We start from the raw sequence: 17,458 nt of genomic DNA on the forward strand, positions 1-17,458 counted from the left end.
TGACCACCAATTTCTTTAACTACATATTATAAAAACTTATAAAAATATTAATATTTTGAAGATGAAGCCAATAATATATTATATACTAGCTAACATTTGTTTTCATATACTAGAAATAAAATAAGATTAAAGTGAATTATGTGAATAGTGCAAAAAGTCAAAACAAGTTGAGTATTAAGGGACAGAGGGAGTACCAATTATCAAATATAAGCTTATTGGTTTATATGAGATGGTGTCTTTTTAATATACTCAAATATGTTTATTTTAATTTTCTTGAAAAAGAAACAATCACTAAGTTGGTTTTTTTTTTTTTTTTTCTCTCTCATGAATATCAGTATGTTTTTATATTATAATGATTGAGCCGTATAATCAATTTTAAAAGTTTTTACGTTTTTCTTACCTATAAAATATTTAAGACGTTCGTCAGACTGTAATTTAGACCCCAAAATCACGCCTCTTTCAACATGTAATATGAGCCAATTAGGTCTTGTCTAACCAAATAAAGGTACACGATCAATAGAAACACAAGAAGTGATTATTATTTTTAGGGTAAAAGTGAAGAAATGATTAAGGATGTGTAGGTAATTTACTATTATGATTTTCCCTCAAAAAAAAAAAACATTACTATTATGATTAAACAAACGTGATTGCTTTTGAGTGCATTGGCCCTAAGCATGACCTTTTTATGGTCGGCCTTCTTTTCTTCTTCTATTCCTTTTGCCTAATGGCCAATTTCAATAGTGGGAAAATGGATAGTATAAATAAGTCACCTATTCAAGGACCATAATCATGTCCCTAGTGCTCATTCTAATCATGTTTAATGTCATCATATTTTTTTTTCCTTTTTTTAGGGTTGTTTCATGGCCACGTCCAGTTCACTAGAGCTTCTGCCATAACAATATCCAAATCCGATCGAGTTGTGCACTTAGCTTGTAATGGGTGAGTTTTCTAATGAGAGTTTCTGCATACAGGCTATACGTCAAGGCTCAAACTTGATACCCTTTTTCATCGGCATGCTAGTTACATTTTTAATATTATAGTGTTGCTTTAACTTGTATCCAAGATTTAGGTTCGAATCAATTTTTTATTCACCAACCCCTGTGTATACTAAAGATGGTTGTGGGTCGGTCCGGGCCGGGCCTGACTTCGTGCTGAGCCCACAGGTCGTGGGCCTAACCGGGCCGAGCCCAATTTAGGCCCACGTTGTATCGTGTCGGGCTCAATTTAGGCCCACGTTGTATCATGCCGGGCCAAAAAGTTCAAAACAGGGCCCAAGGCCACATGCTTTTGTGTCGGGCCGGCCCGGCCCGACCCGATGTGCCTGAAGCTAATTTTACAAAAAATTGCGTGATTTATCTTGTCGTGCTTTTTCCAAAAAATAAGGCCCACGGTCCACGGCTTCATGGTCGGGCCAGGCCGGGCAATTTTCACGCTCGGGCCGGCCCGTGCTTTTTTTGTGCCGAGTCGGGTTTCGGGTCGGTCCGGCCCACAACCATCTTTAGTGTCTACCAGTATATTTTAAAACCGGGCTTAATAATACAGAAAACAAAAAGTAATAGGCAAGTCCTTGATTCCATTATTGATTCTAACTCGATTTTTGTGAGATTCCAAAGCCATGCTTTACAAATTCTAATGTATTTCCTCCATAACAGTCATGCGTCACTCCATTTTTCTATGGCTATGATAGGCATACAAATTATATTACTTTTTCAAATATCCAAAATACCTTGGGAAAAAACCCGTCCAATTATTCGAAGGAACACAGTAAAAGAACTCACAAAATGTATTCCTCTAAAATTTACATTCACCAACAATTTCCTTTAATTCCGATGTAAAAAAAAACAAAAAATACAAATTCTATGACTCAAAAAATGGGTGTACGGACTAGCCTCATCAATTATTTCTAGTTTCCAGACACCCTGTATAAATTTTTATTGCCTTTTCTAACCCCTCCCCTATAATCTTATGAGTATTAAGTATTAACTAATGACATTCATTATAATCCTGTCTGAATATTAACATATCGTGTCATCTGTGTCAACCAGTGTTACCTAATCCTCCAATCAGCCCACGAACTGCGAACCGAAAAAACAAATTACAACATCAAAATGGTATAATTTTGGTCTAATTTAGCAAATTAGGTAGCGAATTGCGAACTCTTACCCAATCTCATACTAGCGAACCAGGTAACACTGGTGTCAACTAAAGAACTAGGACATACTTGGAAGATGGCATGAATATTTCAGCTTCCTATGAGAGGCGAGCGCGCTTTGCAGCGCAGTATGCACGGTTGCTCCTTCACGAAACAGTGAATCGTATAAATGGCACACAAATTGAGACAATTCCTCCTCTTCGTGGTCCCAGAAAGCCTTTGATGATTCCGTGGTTTTCTCAAGGTCACTGTCTTCCCAGTCACTGATAGGGCTCACTGGTTCTGGTGTTTCTTCGTCGTCTTCTGCTTCGTCCTCTCCAAGCTCAAACTTGCCGTTTTCCAAGTTATCGAAATCGGTTGAACCGTTGAATGATGATAACTGCGTTTGAGGAGGTTCAGAAGTTGGACAAAGAACAGCTTTCGCACCAGAGTCTAGAATGGCCTTAATTAAGGGCTTAACCAACCCGTATCTTCCTGTGCTGATTACAATTCTGTCCCTCCACGCCCCAACCTGAGAGATGATGTGGTATGACATTAGTCCAAGATGCATAATGTTAAACTCATTCAAGGATATAAATTAAGCGTGCATTCTATTCACCTGAATTTCACTTATTTTCGAAATTATCTTATCTGAACTTTTCAAAACTTATTTTAGTTATAAATTGTGTTTAGTTGACCCTTATTTTTCCTTAACTTATCTTATCCAAACTAAATTGAACTTATTTTTCCTGAAATAAGTGGAAACAAGGTGAACATAACAGAACCAAAGAAATCCTATACATCCATTATAAGCAAGCACAATCAAACAAAACCTCCATTTCTGACTTCTGAATTAAGAACAAGATTACAGAAATAGTTGCCCATGTTGCACGATCAAGGGACAGCCTTCCAGCCAATGTCATCATGAATTGTAAAACTCGAGGGTAACAGTTATACTTTGTTAAAATTCTTCAAGAACCACAGGTTTCTTTTATAGATTAAACAAAAGGCACATGAATTAAACAAGGTATAACTTAAAATTGTCAAATAAGACATGTATATACATACCATCCAGCGAATATCATCAGCCACTAGATGCATGGATGGGACAGTTCTCCGAAACATAAAAGCCCCAATTTCACGGTCATCTTCCATAACCTTCACGAAGTAAAAAACTAGATGAGTCTGGTATTATGGAAGAGATAAATCCGCACCAGAGGAAAAAAAAAAGCTAAAATACAAACCTGGGTTTGGCGTCCTATGTACCGATGGACAACACAACCAATTTGAAAATAAGGCCTATATGCCACCAAGTCAGCTATGGTTGAGATGTTGTTCAGCTTTGACATCTCCTTTCTACCCCGAACAGATGACAACAAGCTAAAACGAACACTCTGTACAAACTTGTCTGCAAGCTCTCCAGGTTCAGCAACCACAAATACATCATTCTGCCAACTACAAAAACATTTTACCAGTCAAAAGCATGAACTTCAACATCAAATGTCCATCTATGCAAGATGGGGTAAGAATAATGTTACTCAGACTCGGGTACGTATTCAAGTGTCCGACACACCTAAATTTTGGAAAATTTCCTTGATTTTAGACCAAAATAAAGTGTAGGGGTGTCCATACCCATGTCCTAGTGTCGAGGATCCGACACGGGTAGTTGAGGTAAAACAAAGAGTCCGAGTAACATAGGGTAAGATATAAGCCATAGAGAGGGCAGACACTAAAATAAAGCAGGAACATTGACCTTAAAATAGCACCCGTTGTGTCATTTTGGAGCGCTAAATGAACGATGCCCACTTGTGGTGAATTCTTTAGCTTATGTAACAATGACTGCACAGGCAAGCAGAGCTGTCTGGGTCCTGAAGGAGACTTTGGAGGTGACGAAGTTGATTTTGGAGGCTGATGCCCATCTAAGCTCAAAGGAGGAACTAAGTCAATTCGGCCAATCCTCTGCACAACATCTGGACTGTACAGTAATGGGCTTGATGGAAAGCTTCCCGTAAACATAGGTGAAGCAAATGGCGAGTTAATTGAAGTACCCGTGACTGGCTTAGAAGAATTTAAAATTCCTGTTACAGTAGATATTCTTACTCCACTCTGGGAACAAAATGTTTCAAGTGATCTTGTATGGTGTGTGACTCTTCCAGAATCTGGATTATTAGAAGCTTCTACAAGAAGTACATTACGCCTCCATCCCAAGGAAGGGCTACCATCATCTAGCAATGCAAAAACATCAAAGTTGGATTGAATACGACATATATCGAGGACTTTAAAACTCAGACCTAGAGGGAAATTACTTCCTCTGTGTTTGGAGAATGAAGAAAGAGGGAAAAAAAACAGGATGAATTTTATGTGTTACTAGTGACAGAATTCAGAGTTAGTACCATTTGCTGACTTCGGTTTAGATGTATTTTGAGATTTCACACCATCCGAAAATCTATCGTCCTGTTGGTATGGCAACGTTAGCCTCTGACAAACACTTTTGAATACCTCAGAGTTATTTTTGATGTAGTCCTCTGCGGCTGTTTCCAAACTCAGCCAACCAGCAGGGTCGGTTTCATCCAGCTCAATATCACATCGGTCATCAACTGAGCACAAACATTTTTTTTTAGTGAGATTCTTTTCTCATACTAATCTAGAGGCAGGAAGAGGAAAGATAAAACATAAGAAATATTAATTTAAAAAGCACCCTTGCGATGTTATAGCAGCCACAAACTCCTCAAACAAGATAAAAGTTTCCTAAAAAATTATGGACCAAAAACCAGGAAAGAAACACTGCTTAGCAATATAGGAATATATTGTTGTTATCGGGAAAAGCCATTCAATGTTCTAACCAGGATTAAACCGAAAGTATTGTATATCAGGAAGCATCGGCAATAGTGTACTTAAAGCCTCCTCAACTCGGTCCACTGAACATGCACTCTCAATTAACACTGGCACTGTATCCCAAATCAGCCAACCAGCCTTCCGTACCTGCAAAATTAAATAATCAACAAATCTTTTCATATCATGATATCAACATTGACATCTTTGTGAAGTATTAAATATTACTCTTCAAAGAGTAGCAGGCAAAAAACTATAACCTTTGTTGGAACAGAGCCACATCCAACAGAAACCAAACAATCTATTTTAGTGTCAGGCCACAAAAGTTGAGCTTCCCGTATAGCAAAAATAGTGGGGTTATTTGCCACTATAGCACCATCCTGCCAGCGATTGACATCTGCTTGGAGACAAGGAAGATCTAAATCAAGAGAGAGAACAAAAAAGGCAGAATGAAAACTAATTGAGGGAACAGTATACTAAATTACCATCTGAAAAATCATCTAAATAATATGGTGCGGCAGATGAAGCTCTTATAGCTTGCCAGACCATGTGTTTACAACTGCCAATAAAAGCAATATGTTCGTAACCAACTTCCCCGCTTGTGTTTTCACCTCCTGACATGCTGATTGCTGAACTTTCATTGGGTGACAGGTACATCTCTGGAGTTCCAGATGGATACTGAAAAATAGATTTAAATTGTGAAAAAAAGGAGCAAAAAAACTATAATAAACAAACGTACACCACAAACGCAAAATAAGTTTTCCAAATAAACTAATGATCAAGTTGCAATAATAAAGTCATAAAAAGCTAAAACAAAAGTTAGATAACTAAAAACCTGGTAATTCCGAAATACAAAAGGCTGTGCAGGAACCACGCTAACTAGGGTTGATACAACAAATACTTTAGGTATTCTTTTCACAGCAGAATCTATCAAAAGGTCTCCATCTTCATCAGCACACATCTCTTTCAACAATCTCTCAAACTTATCTGCACCGTGCTGCAAGAAACACATGATTGGATATTATTTCCAACACAGGATCAAGTTCCAATTTTACAAGACCAATAGTAGGAAACTAGGAAGAGGGGAAAATAATAGCAATCTATACTTTTGCTCCATGTACAGCAACTCTGAAACTCTGAGATGAACTTTTGTATAATTGATCCAACTTCTCCCTCCAAGTTGCTGCCTCGCTGTCTTTGGAGACAGGTTCAGCAAAGACAACTTTGCCTGATCAAGCATGCCAAGTGAAAACATGGTTCAAAACCAATATTATACGTTAAATGTCCTAAGGAAGAAAAAAAGATAGCATCTTTAGCAGCTCATGCACTCACCAAGTTTCTTGTATATTTCCTCACACTCGTCTAATGTCATTGATTTGATCCCAAGAGCCACAGCTAGCATACCACCAGTTGATGTACCACATATGAGGTCAAACATTTCATGTATCTGTTTACCGGTCCCCTTTTCCAATTCTTTCAGGATTTTCACTGTTGCAAGACCTTTCATTCCACCCCCATCCATTGTGAGTATCCGAAGCCCTTGCCTCGCTACTGGTCTCCCCTTGACTGCACGTCGTAGAATCTCGTTCTCTCCTGAATCAAGAACGATGAAGATAATCACTATGCTGAACTTAAACAACAAATTAAAAATGTAGGGCTTAGAACAAACCAAGAATAGCCAAGGCTCGAGCAGCAGCTTTATTAACCCGTGGCTCAGCTGTGGATGTCAAGCGCATAATAAGTTCCCGCAGACTTTCAGAAGTGACCAACTTCTGCCTATTCTCCAAACAGAAAGCCAAATTTCCAACCACCAACAGAGCTAGTCTTTGGACCTAAGATGTGCATTTATCAAATTTTCTTGAAAAGGCCTTCAGGAGTTCAGGATGATTCAATTAAACTAACATACTTCTAGAAATTACCTCTGGATTCTTATGGGAACATAACAATTTCAACGATTTCAATACATCCTTGGAGAAAATTTTCTGAGCTACAGCATCAGAAGCAAAAGCAAGGTGTTCCACGACTTGAAGCACAGAAATTAGTTCCTTCTCAACAGCTGATCTGAGAACAGCTTCAATGGGTTTCATAATATCACATTTCATTAAAAGCATCGCAACGGAGACATCTGCCGCAAGAGATGAAAGAGCAAAGCATGCTTGTTCTACCTACCAGAATGAAACACAATTCAGCTAGTATCTGAGAACGGTAAGACGAGAGAAAATATCACAACTGTTTGGCATACCACATGATGGTTGTCAGTGCTGATCATACTTATAAGCTGACGAACAGCATTTTCATCTTTACCAACAACAACACGATTATCTTGGTCTTGCATAATTTTTGCCAGTGCAGATGCCAGTAGGGGATGCCGGCAAGAAGAAAAGCGGAATATGAGGGAGAAAAAGGCACTTAGTTTGTGTCTAGATGCACCAAAATAGGACGTCGCCTCTGTCTGTAATAGTCAAGTTCCCAAATGAAGGAAAAAGTCACACTCAAATAGCATCTATTGGAGCTTAAAACAAAATTGGCACAGAGATCTGTAGTACCTCTATTTGCACATTCACTGATCTCAAATTTTCGTCAGCGACAATTCTGACATTAGCAAGAGACAAGTGCCGCAGTTTTTGTAGTGGCAAAATTTCAGGAAGGAACTCAAGTGGATTTCCAAACAATCTTAAAACACGCAATTCAGCCACAGCTCTGTCATGAATGGGGAAAATACATTAGGTGTCTTGCAAAAGTTTACTTGTAATCTTTAACCAGGAAAAAACAAAGGGGGTTGAATGTTTGACAGGTAGCTGATGTTGATCACAAGAAACACAACCTGAAATCTAGTAATGGGCGAATCAGCTTGTTATGATCCAGCGAAAGTTCCACGAGCCCAACACACTGCCTTAGTTCCACTGCTTCCAAAATCCATACCAACCAGGATAATGAGTAAATTAGTAGAAACTTTCAGTATCTAACAGCTCTTCCACTCAAGCTTTTAAGCCAGATCATTCTATGGATGTGAATTAATATACAGAATAGATATGCTTGCCTGGAACAGAAACCAGAGCGTTATCATCCGCTCTTAGAACTTTCAAGTTTTTAAGTAGACCAACTTCAGGCGGTAATACAGATAGCTTGTTATTGTTAAGGTAAAGCCTCTCGAGTAATGGAAGTTTCGTCACTTCCACAGGCAGTACCTATTGGTTACACAGAAAATTTGCATCACACAATTGCCAAAACTTGGCATAATGAAGAATCTAAATCACAAGTTTAAGACCTGTATGCTATCATAGTTACCAAACAAACATTTCGCATTCCATCCTCCTTGCTAACAAGTAATATTGGGTAAGAATCAGAATGTCGTTAGGTAAAAACATCCTTTAACGAACCATGTAATTTATTTGCTTACTCCCATTTAATACATAGTTCAACTATATCAAATAGTTACTAATCACTGTTAACCTGCATGTTTTGTCAATTAGGTCAGTCAAACAGGAACTAAATGAAATATCATTCTTCGCCTCATAAACAATGCCAGGGTAAATTCAGATACGTTTTGACCTCCATAGAATGGTGAATGTGTTGTGAGTTTGTGACATCTATATATCTATTCAAGTGGTTCCTAATGTTGACCCCTATATCTTGCAATACCATTAATATATGCTTCTAGAGCCCTGATTCTAGATAAGTGATTTTAATGCTTTAAAATTCCACCTTTCTTCCTGTACCTCTGAGACTACTCTGAGGAAATCTAACTAGCCAGAAGCTTCAGTAGAAGAGCAAAAACTAGAAGAAGAGCGAGGTCTGTCCTCAAGCTGATTGAAGGCAAGCTTAAGACTTCAGGCAGTTTAGAGGTGGGCATGTCTAATTCATTGGAGGGTATTTTAGCAGACACTGCAAGATGATAAATTGTAACTAAGAGCATCTCCAAAGGTTGTAGCTAGGGACTAGCTTGAAATTTATAAAAGTTTCAAGCTAATAATAGCTAGACCATTGGAGTGACAATAATAAATTAGCTTGGCCAAGAAAATTAGCTCCCAAAAGTTGCAAAATAATTAATTGACAAGTGGGACCAATTTAAATAACAAACTAGTTGCTAGCCATTGGAGCACAAATTAACTAGAAAATGAAATAGCTTGAAATCTTATGTGGCATAACAAGCTAATTGCCAAATTAGCTTGCCATTGGAGATGCTCTAATAGGCACTAATCAGTGTCCCAACAGCACATTTTTTAGTAGGGGTTCGATTTGATAGAATGGGACACCAAACACTATTATTTTACATCTTTGATCTGTATTAAGCAGGAATTTAGACTTTAGGGTAATTCAATTAAGTTAAAGCAAGTCATAATTCCTCTACTATTTCAGCTTAGCTAGCATATTCAACAGGTGGCCTATGTTACTCACTTTCTCGGACTCTTCATTTCTCCTCAAATATAAGTGTATACAAGAACCATGGGTCTATCAAACATAAGCTTTAAGGGCACATACCTTCAACATGTGACCCTAATTATCCAATCATCACCAAAGATTCAAACAATTCAATTCCTTGCTGTATTAACTAACAATTCCAACAACAAATCATAACTAGATTATTAAGAAGCATACTTACAGTGACCCTAATTATCCAATCATCATTAAAGATTCAAACAATTCAATTCCTTACTGTGTTAACTAATAATTCCAACAACAAATCATAACTAGACTATGAAGAAGCATACTTACAGTGATGCCACAACCACAAAGGCTCAAGGCAGTGACACTATTCCAATGCTCAGCAAAATTCAGACATCCATCTCCAACACCAGTTGCCACGGCGGTGGCGGCGACTTTAGACCTCAGCAACCTCGTCAAAACCCCAATGCCATCACTCTGCTGACCAGACCCAGTTTTCCCCATAGTAATCGCTTTCAACGGCTCCCTCCTCCTAACAACCTTCATCTCCACCGCAACTCCGCCACCATTTTCCCTCTCCTCCAACTCAACAACTACAGCATCCTCCGGCGGCGGCATCTCTACCATTAACTTCGACTGCAACCTCAACGCCACCTGATCCTCATCGTCCCCCGCTGTCCACTCCATCTCCACCATTTTCTTTGACAAATCGCTGCCATTTTCAACAACAACGATCGAATCTCTCTCCTCGTCATCTTCATCATCCTCCGCTTCTTCGCCGAAATGTAGCGTCAAATGGAACACTTCCGACAGTCTCTTCCACCCTAATCCCCATGACATTTCGCTTTCCCTCTTCTCTGATCACGAAAATCAACTCAAATTTGCTCCAAATTCGCCGATTTCAACGAATAATCAATAAATTAGGGTTTACGGTAATGCAAAAAGTAGGAGAATTCTGGTGAAAAGAATTCCCAAATTAATTTGATCGATTAATGAATGAATAAATGAAGAAACTGAAGTTGAATGATGCAACTATAGGAGTAACAATGTAAGAGAGAGAAACGAATCTGAAATGTGAAATCAGGAGTACTTTAAGCTTTGAATGTGATTGAATTTTCAATATTTTACAGAAAATTTGATGGTCATGTTTCACGTCTTCTTGAATCTTGAGGAAGATGATGATTACGAGTACATTTCTTTGTTTCTCAATTTCTCCCGCTTAAACGACGACGTTGTTGCATCAAAGTCAGTGTCTTGCAAAATTCTTCCTCTTTTCAAGGCTTATTACATGAAATATTCTTTTTCCTTAATTTTTTTTACATAGTTTTTTTGATAAATAGATTGCAAACGGGTCGGTTCGGGTCGGGTGTAATATTAATATAGACGGTTTGAAAAAATCAACACTAATCCAAATCGTTTAATTAAACGTGTCGTGTCGACCCCTTTAGCTAATTGTGTTGTTACTAACATGTTTTTGTGTTCAGTTTGTGTCTTGTTGTCATGGTTGTTCAATTTAGTTGAAATGAGTTATTTCATGTCAGTTTTATGTTAGTAATCTCAACACTAACCTGATCCGTTTAATTAAACATGTTATTACAAGATAATTAATTTTGGAATGTCATTGCGTTGAAGATTTTGCAAACCCATTACACCAACCACACACAAATAAATACAAGTTCAATCCCATCAAGTCAACAACCACAAAATCAAGATGCCTTAAATCGTGGTTTGGTTGAATATTCTACAAGTACATTACAAGACATGCATCATCAAAATTCCACCCTAAAAGAAAACACACAATTATGTACCATTATACAAATTATACAAAGATGATATATAAATTATAAACATGACGGTATAGCTGTCAAAACAGGTCATCGGGTCGGGTTTGGGTCGGGTCATCTTGGGTTTCGGGTCATGATCAGGTCGGGTCGTGTCGGGTCAATATTTCATTCGGGTTGAGTTCGGGTTCGGTCGGGTCGATTTCAGGTCGGGTCATATCGGGTTTTTTCCTATCCCGGGTTCAGGTCGGGTTCGAGTCGGGTCACATTTCGGTCAGGTTTGATTTCGGGTTCGGGTCTTATCGGGTCGGGTTTAAGTCGGTTTGTAGCAGATAATTTCGGGTTCGGGTCTTATCGAGTCGGGTTTAAGTCGGTTTGCAACACAATTATTTTCGGGTTCGGGTCTTAGTTTGGATCGGATAATAATCAGATCAAATAGAATTCAGATCGGGTCACTCTCAGGGACGGGTCAAACTCGGGTCTGATAATTAACCTATACATTTTAAGGATTTTATATTCTAAAAAATTTTGTTTAACTTATTTTAGAGTTAAATTTTTCACTATTTAGCAATAAATAATTAAAATAGATATATCAATGAAGTTAATATTTGGTCGTGTCATTGATAACTCGGGTAAATCGAGTACGTAGCGGGTTCTCACAGGTCGGGTCAATAGCAGGTTTCATCGAGTTGCAATCGGTTCCGGGTTGACATCGGGTCGGGTATCAAATCGGGTTCGGGTCATTGTTCGGTCGGGTCAGTTCGGTTATCGGTCATTTTCGGGTCGGGTGTCGGGTTCGGGTTCGGGTGTTACAACATCGGGTTAAAATCGGTTATCGATTTTTTCGGGTCGGGTTTCGGGTTACCTGTTTTACCTTAATTTCGGGTCATGGTCGGTTACGGGTTCGGTCGGTTCAGGTCGGGTTTTCGGGTCGGGTCAGTTTTTGACAGCTCTACATGACGGTATTATAGTTTCAAGTGGATGTCAATAAAGATGGCTTTAGGGACGGGCACGAAAAAAAAGCCCGGCTCAACACGGGTATAAAGAGTGGGTCGTGTCTTGGGCCTAGGCCAAGTCTTTTGGAAAAAGCACGATAAGGCCCGACACATCTTGGCTAGGCACGACAAACCACGCTAAAATTAGTAAAAGTAGGCTTAGATACGACGTGATATCCCGTCCTGGCACGAGAGCATGTGAGCCCGGGCTGCTGCCTATTCAAGCGGGTTTGACATGAGCTGGGCTCATTCAGGCCCACAACCATCTTTAGATGTCGGCTAGCTCTGTTGACTAAAGTCAATGCCAAAAAGTACTGAACGGAACTCAATCTTCAATTCTTCTTACGTGTGTTCTTCTTAAACATACATAACAAATGTTATTTCCTCAAAAACATATTTCTATTTCTGTCAACAAAAGGAAAATAGATAAATGAACTATACTCCGTACATAATACAAGCAAGAATCGCCAAAGAAACACCAATTAACACACTTGCATAGTTGTTAGTTGGTGGCCTCCATAATAATATCAATAATCCATACCAAACCTTAATATGCCTGGTTATGTAGTTCCAAGCTTACAACAAACTCATCAATCAGTGTAAGCTAAGCCTTTCTTCAACTAGATCAAAGAAATCTTTCAATTCTCGCGCTACTTGTTCCTGGGCGAATGAAAATTCAACCGCATTCCTCGCTAGCTGGAACAATTCCTTCTTCCCAAGACCTTTCACCGGATATAACACAGATGAGATAATGGAAATCGACTTTTATTGATGTATAGTACAAATCACATGGCAAAATCGTAAATAAATAAACTTTCAAGATATACATTTAACTTCAATTTTTATTCATTTAAGCTCACATTTTATTTTGTTAACTTCAAATTATATTTTGTTAACCTCATATTTTATTCATTTAATTCACTTTTTTCGTTTCTGTTTTTATTTTACACTTTTTTTTCTTTTTTTCCTACTGATTTATTTACGAAAATGCCATGTTATTTGCATTATTCACAAATAACAGTAATTTATATATGCTTTTCCGTTGGGAAATCTCCTTAGTTAAGTGTGCTTGTGTAGAATGTATACAAAGAAAATGATGCCTACCAAATGCAGCAGCAGCAACGGCGTATTCTTTAGACAAACTGGTGGAGAACACCCCGGTGTCATCAGTGCACAGAATAAGTGGATGTTTTGTATTGTATAAATCGGCTGTCAAATAAAACAAATGCATCAGAGACAAGTTGCAGACATGTTCGAAAGATTCGAATTAGGAATTCAGATAAAAAGGAGGTAGACCAAAATGATGAACGTCGATGGAGGAGATTGTATTAGTTCGAATGTTAGATGTCAAACATATTTCGACCTGCAAAATTGAAAATGTATGATCAACAATAACCCAGACTTACCAGTTTACCTCATGAATAGGCATAAAAGAAACATAAACCAGAGCCAAGTTTATCGAATATGCAACAACTAATTCAATTTCGGATGAAGGAAGTAGTATGAAGTAGTATGTATCTATGATGGCAGTTTGATAAAAAAAAAACCGAGCATCGAAAGTTGGGGAGGGGACAACACTACACAGCTGGGAATCTGCACAATTTAGATTATACACCCGGATGCACAGTGCTCATTGTGCACCCGAATGAACATTCATTGAGCATCTAATGAACACGGAGAATGATTTCAAAGTACGTGTACAAGTGGAATATTTGAACTATATGTTCATTTTACTATATGTTCTTTGGGTATGAACAATATGCTCTTTATATTTGAACTATATGTTCATTTAAAAACTGGGTGTAGTGAGCATGAGCATTTTGCACCCGGGTGCATAAACCATATTCAGGGGAATCAGGGATACACCGGCTATAGAACCTGAAAAACTAACAAGCCCGTAATTGTTACATGAGTCAACTTCTTGGGATAGAATCATGGGGATATGTGAGCCTAGCCCAGAGGCTCACAGTCTCACACCACAATTAACTCTCCTAACCATGAGGTTAGGTTACATGTCAGAATTGTTAAGAGCTATAAAGCATCATCCTTAGTAAATGATTTGGACATAGCTCAGTTTCACATAGATCGAGAAACAAAAGGTACTTTGCAGAAGGTACTCTGGGAAAGTGACGATGTTACTAGTTTACTACTTCCTCCATTCTTATTTACATGACACAATTGGGTTTTGGACACTATCTACACAAGCTCATTTGACTTCCTTTTGCGAAGAAAAAACATAGTCGTGTAGGTTTTTGTTAGATTCTTCTGAACAAATATTTTTTTAAATATCAACTTTTTACAAATTTTTCTTATCCATAATTGAAGATATTAACGTTTGAAAATCGTGCATTGGCAAACGTGACTAAATAATTGTGTCGTGTAAATAAGAACAGAGGAAGCATATGATATGTCAAGTAATGGCACAAACCGGTATCTTGGACATTTTCAATTTTGTCCATGCATCTTCTTCCAAGCAACAGGCATGACCAATCCTCTCAGGAAGAAAGTCCAGCATTCCATGTATCTCCTCCTGATTAGGGACCTAGACAGCACTAAGTTCACAGACATGGTAATCAGAGAAATTCCAATTAAGTAAATGCATGCACGAAGAACAGATTGCTAAACACCAACATATACCTCTCCACAGTGCAGTGTAACGCAAAGACCTTGTTCTCTGGCAAATTTCAAAGCTGGCAAAAATGTTGTCCTGCAACAAGAACCAAACATAACCACAATTTCAAATAGAATGAACTCATGAAGCACATTGGTTGTGTAACTGTACAAGAAAACTCTTAGCATAAGTACCATTCTCCCACTTTTGGATTCCCAGATAGATCAATACCAACCACTCCGAAATCTTTCAATTCCAACGCCAACTTAACCTATAATCATGTTTTGCAATTTGTTACTTTCCATGAGTAAATTTATCTCGGGAATTACCTAAAATACAAAGATAAACCTCACGGAAAAGAATGATACATAATTAGGATTAATTACATACAGTTTCCATCGCGGCTTCAAGTGTCTCACGTCGATCAATGCTGAGGAGAAGTCTAACATGTATCTTTTTCCTAGAAATGCCATCACACTCATTTCCCATTTCACACGACTTCCCTTTCTTCTCCAATCTGACTTCAGTATAGGTAAAATCAATGTCGACAGCATCAACTTTCCTTAAACCCTCAATCACGGCTTCCATGTAAGACCTTTTGGTCATTCCTCTAGCATCATTCCTCTGCATTCCCAATTAGAAAAGGCCAAATTACATCCAAATTGGACAAATTATAACATTTTCCAACAACATGGCTTTAGTACCTTAGGGGTAGTTCTCAATTCCAAATAGACAACATTCTCAGCAGCAAAGTCTTCAACAACCTATAAAAGTAATGTAATCATATCAACAGCAATCCCAAGTTTGCACGACCTTCCTAAAGTAAATCCAAACTCCGAACAATTCTACTAAAATCCCTGTGTTTGAGTACCCTCGACCCTATTGTACTAAAGGTGGAACAATCACTTGTTCAAATCACCTTATCTCGTGGTTCGCCCTCAACTTTGGCTAATATGAGGAAAATTCTACTTCCAACATGCTATAGACCATTTCATGTAAAGAACATTCAAACTTGGGATTATTTGGGAGTTGGGACAATCATAATCCAAATTGGAACGTTTCCTGTTAATTTATCAAACAATCAAGGGACAAATTGACAACTAAATCAATGGATTTGAAGCCGAAAAACAAATTAATAATCAAAGGGACTAATGCACAACTAATTCAATGAATTTGAAGGCGAAAAACAAATTAACAATCAAGGGACTAATTCACAACTAATTCAATGGATTCGAAGCCGAAAAACAACAATAACTTCACTAAGAAGAGGAAAATCTACCATACTTCTTTGGTGATTCTGGTGACAGTAGCATGATCAGTAGTAAGAATGTGAATCAAATCAAACAACTTGAACACTTCAGCCAAAGATCTATCATCTGCATAACATAATCACTACAATTACAAACAGAAAAATCTTACCAATTCAACACTATCTTAAAATAATTACAAAAAATAATCATAGGGGATTAAGGGTAAGCATACTTTTGAGGATAACATGCTCAACTTCAGAAAAAACAATAATGTCCTTCTCACCCAATTCTTTAGCAAGTTCTCTGAAATTCAACTCATTTTTTGTTAGTTTTTTCACTCAATTCAAGAAACTACAACTGGGTTCTAGAATTTTGCTGCAAAAATTTAAAAAATAAAAAACAAAATTGTTAAGGGTTTTTGAAGAAGATTGAAATGAAAAGAGGAGAGAAAATATTACAGGAGAGTGGAATTGCGAACAGAACCATTGAGATGGGCATGGAGCTCCACTTTTGGCATGGAAACCAACCAATCCATCATCTCCATTTTTGATCGACTGATTCACGATTTGTTGACGAAGGTAAACTCAGTTTTAGTCAGTTTATCCAAAGAAGATTAATGGATTATGATTTATGGATCATTCGGGTTGTTCGGTTCGAGTTAGGATCGGTTCAGATTTATTGAGGACGGGTCATATTGGGTGAGGGCGTGAATAAAGATGGCCGTGGGCCGGGCCCATGAATCTAACCGGGCAGGGCTCATTATAGGCCCACATTGTGACGATCTGGGCGGGCTGAAATTTTCAAAACAAAGCCCAGGCTCTGGCCCGATTCCATGGGCTTTCGTGTGGGGTCGGCCCGTCATGCCGAATGCTAATTTTACTAAATTTAGCGTGCTTTGTCGTGCCAAGTTGGGTCGTGTCGTGCCTTGTCGTACTTTTTTCAAAAAATTAAGGCTCAGACTCTGCCCACGACTTTGTGTCGGGCCGGGCTTTTTTCGTGCCGGGTCGAGTCGAGCTTGGGCCCGCAAGGCCCACAACCATCTTTAGGCGTAAGGTCGTGAGGAGACTTTTTATGTCAAGTCTGGATCGAGTCGGGCCCGTTCGGATCAGGTCAAAGTTAGAAATACTTCTATATAAGTAGTTAAGAAAAAGGAAATTTGGTGAAACACTACCTTTAAGTTTGGTGGTTTTGTGAATTGCTACCTTTTAAAAAGGAAATTATATTTTACTACCTTATAAGTTTGGTTTGTTTGACTAACACTACCATTTGCCGTTTTTTGTTAATTTTTACGTCTTTGGACTCCACTACAACGGTTATTTAATATGGCAAATGCACAAAATGACAAATGAACAGAGATATTTAAAAGAATGGAAGAAATGCACGACGGAAAACATTAAAGAAAAACGTCAAACAAACCAAACTTATAAGGTAGTTAAATTAAAAAAAGTTTTTATAAGGTAGCAATTCACAAA

The 17,458-nt window shown here is 38.2% G+C and overlaps 2 protein-coding genes across 2 annotated transcripts; both read right to left on the minus strand.

Annotated features, from left to right (window-relative positions):
* Positions 1–1,765: 1,765 nt before the first annotated feature.
* LOC110790736 (phospholipase A I) lies at positions 1,766–10,601 on the minus strand. The gene is made up of 19 exons (XM_021995508.2): positions 9,680–10,601; positions 8,004–8,151; positions 7,788–7,866; positions 7,510–7,663; positions 7,206–7,415; positions 6,883–7,128; positions 6,633–6,795; positions 6,296–6,556; positions 6,070–6,191; positions 5,799–5,960; positions 5,449–5,641; positions 5,224–5,360; positions 4,975–5,113; positions 4,525–4,728; positions 3,885–4,356; positions 3,376–3,586; positions 3,200–3,289; positions 2,164–2,663; positions 1,766–2,075 (listed from the first exon to the last, which is right to left on the minus strand). Exons 1-18 carry the CDS (start codon positions 10,187–10,189, stop codon positions 2,211–2,213), a joined length of 3,954 nt encoding a protein of 1,317 aa, XP_021851200.2. The 5' UTR covers positions 10,190–10,601; the 3' UTR covers positions 1,766–2,075; positions 2,164–2,210.
* A 1,845-nt stretch (positions 10,602–12,446) lies between these two features.
* LOC110790735 (N6-mAMP deaminase) lies at positions 12,447–16,607 on the minus strand. The gene is made up of 11 exons (XM_021995506.2): positions 16,445–16,607; positions 16,219–16,289; positions 16,021–16,112; positions 15,441–15,500; positions 15,127–15,360; positions 14,931–15,007; positions 14,763–14,832; positions 14,554–14,667; positions 13,422–13,488; positions 13,230–13,334; positions 12,447–12,847 (listed from the first exon to the last, which is right to left on the minus strand). The coding sequence occupies exons 1-11, from the start codon at positions 16,528–16,530 to the stop codon at positions 12,720–12,722; spliced, it is 1,104 nt and encodes a 367-aa protein (XP_021851198.1). The 5' UTR covers positions 16,531–16,607; the 3' UTR covers positions 12,447–12,719.
* Positions 16,608–17,458: the final 851 nt, after the last annotated feature.

Source organism: Spinacia oleracea, chromosome 6 (assembly GCF_020520425.1).
Source record: "Spinacia oleracea cultivar Varoflay chromosome 6, BTI_SOV_V1, whole genome shotgun sequence".
Taxonomy (NCBI): domain Eukaryota; kingdom Viridiplantae; phylum Streptophyta; class Magnoliopsida; order Caryophyllales; family Amaranthaceae; genus Spinacia; species Spinacia oleracea.